Source organism: Gekko japonicus, unplaced genomic scaffold (assembly GCF_001447785.1).
Source record: "Gekko japonicus isolate JY-2015 unplaced genomic scaffold, Gekko_japonicus_V1.1 scaffold1109, whole genome shotgun sequence".
Lineage (NCBI taxonomy): Eukaryota > Metazoa > Chordata > Lepidosauria > Squamata > Gekkonidae > Gekko > Gekko japonicus.
The window spans coordinates 586,408-592,709 of NW_015169205.1; the positions used below are offsets into that span (position 1 = coordinate 586,408).

The window sequence follows — 6,302 nt, forward strand, 5'->3', positions numbered from 1 at the left end:
AAAAGCTGGTGTGGTGTAGTGGTTAGAGTTTCAGACTAGGATCTGAGAGACCTACTGTTAAGTCCGTGCTTAACAAAGTAGTCAGAGAGTGATTTCAGAAAACTCAGGTTTATTTAGCTCTTCAATCAATTCTTCTGACACGGTACAACTCCTCATAGCCCGAACTCAGCTTCCATTGCGCTGGTTCGGTATTTATACATTCCGGGCTAATGTAGCCACACCTACTGTACATTAAACCAACCTATCAGGTTGTGTGCATGAATGACCAATCATAAGCGGTCCCGCTTACAAACATTTAAATCTGATTGGCCACAATACATTTCGGCGCGAATCCCTGCCGAAGCTTGAAGCTTTGCATGGCTTCTCTATGGGAGGATTCACATACCTCCTGGTGCATTCAGGGCAGCATCTGAATACACTACAAATCCCTCCCCCCTAAGCAAAAACAACTACGAACAATCATAATCACTTAGGTAGGAAGGTGCTCTTCTCGTTCTCTGAGACCTCCTAGGTGGACTAGGCTCAGGGCACATCTCCGTCAGTGGCACTTCGGTCGACTCCGGGACCGCAGAGTCAGGAACACTTCCATCCGTTACGTTCGGTTCGAGAGTAGGGGTCTGCCCTGCCTCTGGAACAGTGCTGATGCCCTCAGGCCCGTCAGCACTCGCCGCCAGGGGAGGTCTCGGAAGGTCCTCGGGGTCTATTGACTCAGTTGGCAACGCGTTGGGTCGGTCAGTCGCCCACCGTTGCCTCAACTGGTCTATGTGCCTACGCCACTTGCGACCATCAGCAAGTCGTACCACATACATTCTGGACCCAACAGTTTCAACAATAGTGGCTGGGAGCCACAAGTGACCACTGGCATAATTTCTCGCATACACCTTGTCATCCTTCTCATATATGCGTACCTTCGTTTGTTCACTCTGCTGTGGTGGTTTAAGGTACTTCAGGTCCGGGTGCAACCTATCTAATACGGTTGCCAGCCTCCGGCCCATCAGCATTTCGGCCGGACTGCGGCCAGTTGCTGAACAAGGGGTAACATGCTGTCTGAGCAAGAACGAAGCTAGCTTTACCCCCCAGTCACCATAAACCAATTTACTCAGTGCTTCTTTGGTGGTTCTTACCATTCTTTCCGCCTGACCATTCGAAGCCGGGTGGAATGGGGCCGATGTAATCTGCCTGATTCCGTTATCAGCCAGAAATTTTTCAAACTCTATCGATGTAAATTGCGTCCCGTTATCACTGACCAATACATCGGGTATACCATGGGTCGCAAACAGGCGCCGCAGCACATTGATGACAGACCCGGAAGTGGTGGAATGCATGTGCGCAACCTCCAACCATTTCGTATACGCATCAACGATAATAAGGAACATTTGTCCCTGAACTGGCCCCGCAAAATCTAGGTGGAGCCTCGACCAAGGTTTTCCCGCCGACTCCCAACGCTGCGGAGTGGCGGTTGACGGCTCAGGCCTAGCCTGCTGACAGGGCTCACACACTCTGACCCAATCCTCGATTTCTGCATCAAGCCCGGGCCACCACACATAACCTCGGGCCAGCGCCTTCATGTGTACCATGCCCGGATGGCCTTCATGGAGTGATTTCAGCACTTTTTGTCTGAGGCAGTGAGGCACCACCACCCGGTTTCCCCACAGTAAACAGCCTTTAGACACAGACAACTCGTTTTGGCGCGCTTTGTACGTGCGAAATTCCGGCTCCATAGCACCCATCGGCCACCCCCTCCAAACCCAGTTAAGGACTCTCGCAATTACAGTGTCCTTAGCCGACGCAGCGGCAATGTCCTTGGAGGTGATGGGTGCTTGCGGCAGTTCTTCGATGGCCAACACAGAGGCCGTTGGTGCAGGGTCCAAATCTCGGCCGGGCAGCGGGCAACGACTTAATGCGTCCGCATGTCCGATGGCCTTGCCCGGCCGGTGCTCCAGGTCATAGTCATAGGCCGACAAAAACAAGGCCCAACGGAGCATTCTGGCAGACATTATATTTGGGAGTTGCCGGTCCGGGGCAAAAATCCCAAGCAGCGGCTTGTGGTCTGTCACAAGCCGAAAAAGTCTGCCATACACGAAATCGTGGAATTTCTTTACTGCAGAAACGAGCGCCAGTCCCTCTTTATCGATCTGGGCATAGTTCTTTTCAGTTTCACTCAGTGACTTTGAATAAAACGCGACGGGGGCCTCCCGCCCGTCTTCCATTACATGACTTAATACCGCCCCCACCCCATAAGGAGAGGCATCTGCGGCCAAGACCAACAATTTCTGGTCATCATAGTGGGTCAACACTGCATTTGATGACAACAATGATTTCACCCCTTCAAACGCCTTTTTCTGTTCAGCACCCCACCGCCATTTTGCGTCCTTGTGAAGGAGCGCATGTAAAGGTGCCGCCATGGACGCCTTGTGGGGGAGAAAGGCGTGATAAAAATTGAGCAGCCCGAGGAAGGCTTGCAGCTCTTTTTTATTCGCGGGGCAAGGGGCATTTTTGATAGCTCTCACCTTCTCGTCTGTGGGGTGTACGCCATTTTGGTCCACTCTGAACCCCAGGAATTCCACGCTATCCACCCCTATCAAACACTTGGATTGTTTTACTTTCAATCCGGCCTTACTGAAACGCTTGAGCACTTCCCTGACCCTGTGCATAAGTTCCTCATCGGATCTCCCGGCAATGAGAACGTCATCAAAATAAGGGACCGTTCCTGGTACCCCCCTCAACAGCCCTTCCATGAGACTCTGAAAAATCCCTGGGGCCACATTCACACCAAATTGGAGCCTGTTTACTTTGAACGCCCCCCTGTGTGTCACAATGGTCTGTGCTTCAGCAGCTTCCTTGGTCACGGGAAGCTGCTGGTCAGCCTGGGCCAAGTCGAACTTCGCAAAGACTTTCCCCCCCCCCCACGATGCCAAGACATGGCTAATTACCGGTACTGGGTACGAGTGCTGTTGCAATGCCCGCTTTATGGTGCATTTGTAGTCAGCACAGATGCGTACTGACCCGTCCGGCTTAACAGGGGTTACAATGGGGGTCTCCCACCGACTGAAGGGAACTGGCTCTAACACGCCCTGCTCGATGAGCTTGTCCAGCTCTGCTTCGATTCTGGGCTTAAGAGGAATAGGAACCTTCCTATACTTGAGGCGAACCGGCCTCACGGCAGGATCAAGTTCAAACGCTACTGGGGGTCCCGTATATTTTCCCAGGCCACCCCCAAACACATCAGTAAATTCCTTATACAGTACAGCCCATTTATTCTTCGTTACACTATTAATGCCAGAAATAGCAATTCCCAACGGTTCAAACCAGTCAAGCCCCAGCAAATTCACTCTGTTCCCCTCAGCCACCAACAATGAAAGGGTCGCCCGCTTCCCCTTAAACTCAACTTCAAACGTATCCCTCCCTGCCAGAGGTATACGCTTGCCCTGGAAGTCGGACACTTGTGTGTCTGCTGGCTTCAGCCGGCGACGACTCCTGGTGGGGAACAACTGCTGCCACGACTTGGACGAAATCACGGTCACCGACGATCCCGAGTCGACCTCCATGCCACACGGAACGCCGTCTAGATGGACCGTCACGTTGATCTTGCCTGTGCCTCCGATTCGTTGGACCGAAGGTGCGCTTGATCGTACGACCTGGCAGCTGGTTTCATGTTGTGCGGCTCGGGAACGTTGCTTCCTGGGCTTGTTTGAGGGCGTTGAAACTTTTGGCGCTCTGCAAGCACGAGCGATGTGGCCCCGCCTTCCGCATGCTCTGCAGTCGACGTCCTTGGTCCAGCAGCTTTCTCTGGAGTGCTTGCCGCCACAGCCGGTGCAAGGAGGAGTGGGCGAAGTCCTCACTTGGGTCCGCTGGTTCGCAGGCCCTTTCACAGCGCAGACGTCTTCAGCCGCGCCCTCACGCTCTCCTTCGGACCCCTGGTGGTGAACGCGTAGCTCTGTTGCAGCCAGACGCTGACGCACCTCACGGGTCGATTTGTCCGCTGTCTCCGCTGCGATGGCTTCATTGTAGGCGTCGGCCCAGGTCAATTTCGCCTTTGCGAACAGGCGCTGCTGCAGTCGCTCGTCCCGCATGCCACACACCAGCCTGTCTCGCAGGGCCTCCTCTACGTCGGCGAAGTTACAAGGTCTGGCCGCTTTACGTAGAGCCGCTACAAAATCGGACACGGTCTCGTTGGGCGCTTGGTTCCTCTTGAAGAAGGCGTGCCGGCTTGCGATCTCCGATGGTTGCGGGGAGAAGTGTGCCTTCAACTTCTCCGTCAGCTCTTTGAACGGCACTGTTCCGATGTCCACTAGTGCTACCAGGGATCTGGCGACATCGAACACGCTCTTGCCACAAGAGCTCAGGAGGGTGGCTCGCTTCTTCTCCTCCGTGGTGATGTCGTTCGCTTCGAGGTGGAACCCGAACCTCAGCAGGTAGGCGTCCCAGTCCTCGGTCGCTGGTTCGAATGCCTCGAACTTCGGACTATTGGCCATAGCTGCGATCGCTGCCACCGGTGCTGGTGGTGCCTGTCGCTGCTCTGCCACGGCGAGCTGCTGCTCTGGGTTGTCCGTCGTTGGGTCGGGACCAGTGGGGCTGCCTACCCGCTCCTGCATCCCATCCTCGTCGCCAATTGTTAAGTCCGTGCTTAACAAAGTAGTCAGAGAGTGATTTCAGAAAACTCAGGTTTATTTAGCTCTTCAATCAATTCTTCTGACACAGTACAACTCCTCATAGCCCGAACTCAGCTTCCATTGCGCTGGTTCGGTATTTATACATTCCGGGCTAATGTAGCCACACCTACTGTACATTAAACCAACCTATCAGGTTGTGTGCATGAATGACCAATCATAAGCGGTCCCGCTTACAAACATTTAAATCTGATTGGCCACAATACATTTCGGCGCGAATCCCTGCCGAAGCTTGAAGCTTTGCATGGCTTCTCTATGGGAGGATTCACATACCTCCTGGTGCATTCAGGGCAGCATCTGAATACACTACACCTACGTTCAAATCCCCACCCTGCTATGGAAGCTCTCCGGGTGACTTGAGACTGGCCATATGTGCTCAGCCTAAAGTACCTCGCTGGGTTGTTGTGAGGACAAAAAAGGAGGAGACAAGAATGATATGAGCTGCTTTGGTTCGCCATTGTGAAGAACGGCAGGGTATAAATGAAACAAATATATATCTATATATATAGCCAAAGATGGGCAGATAAAAAGGTGGGTTGGTGGCTGGGTAGGATGGAGAGAACAAAAGCAGGGAAAGCTGGCAGGTGGAGGGAAGAAATAGTTTGGGAGGGGGGATACATGGGAAAGTGGCATGCCCCTCGCAAGCCCTTGCAGGTTCCACGCTATACAACTGGGCCCAGCCCAGGGACCAACACCACACAACTGGGTTGTAGTTTTCCCTGCTAAGAGGTGCCAGGGGTAGGGAAGGAGGACAACTGAAGATCAGGAGGGATAAAGGTAGGTAGGTTGGTTGGTTGGTGGGAAGGAGAGAAGAAAGGAGGAAAGGGGGAGAGGCTGTGGCGGCTTCCAGGAAGGGGAAAGAGGAAGCAGTGGGGGAAGGGGAAATGAGATGCTCCCTGCAAATCCTTGAGGATCCCCTGCTTCTGTTGAACTATAGCTAGCATTTCTATGGTACCAAAATATTCAAGTTCAAGTTAGCCTTTAGTGGCACAGCCTCACTCTAGCAACTTCCAGGGCCGGAAGCACCACACAACCTTCCCGGGGGCCCTCTGTGGAATGTGCAGGGCCCAGAAGGGGAAAGGGCAGCCAACGTTACCCTTTCTGAAACAGGCAGTCAGGGAGCAGGTTAAGGTGAGTGAGACTCGGGGCCAGCACCTTTAACCTTAAAAGAAATGGACTCACTCCAAAGGAACATAAGAATATAAGAGAACATTAGAGAAGCCAATGATGGATCAGGCCAGTGGCCCATCCAGTCCAACACTCTGTGACACAGTGGCCAAAAACACCAGGTGCCATCAGGAGGTCCATCAATGGGGCCAGGACACTAGAAGCCCTCCCACTGTTGCCCCTTCCCCCCCCCCAAGCATCAAAAATACAGCGCATCACCTGCCCCAGCCTGTGAGTTCCTATCTATACCTTGTGGCTCATAGCCACTGGTGGATCTCTGCTCCATATGTTTATCCAGTTCCCTCTTGAAACCATCCATGCTTGTAGCCACCACCACCTCCCATGGCAGTGAATTCCATGTGTTAGTCACTGTTTGGGTGAAGAAGTACTTCCTTTTACCTGTTCTAACCCGACTACTCAGCAATTTCATTGAATGCCCATGAGTTCTTGTATTGTGAGAAAGAG

At 53.0% G+C, this 6,302-nt stretch overlaps 1 protein-coding gene across 1 annotated transcript; it reads right to left on the bottom strand.

Annotated features, from left to right (window-relative positions):
• Positions 1–833: 833 nt before the first annotated feature.
• LOC107114762 (uncharacterized protein K02A2.6-like) lies at positions 834–3,359 on the bottom strand (the record flags this gene model as incomplete). The annotated part of the gene is made up of 3 exons (XM_015416354.1): positions 834–881; positions 1,506–2,372; positions 2,481–3,359. Coding segments are annotated over 3 exons (1,794 nt in total), but the record flags the coding sequence as incomplete, so codon positions are not given.
• Between the last annotated feature and the right edge of the window lie 2,943 nt (positions 3,360–6,302).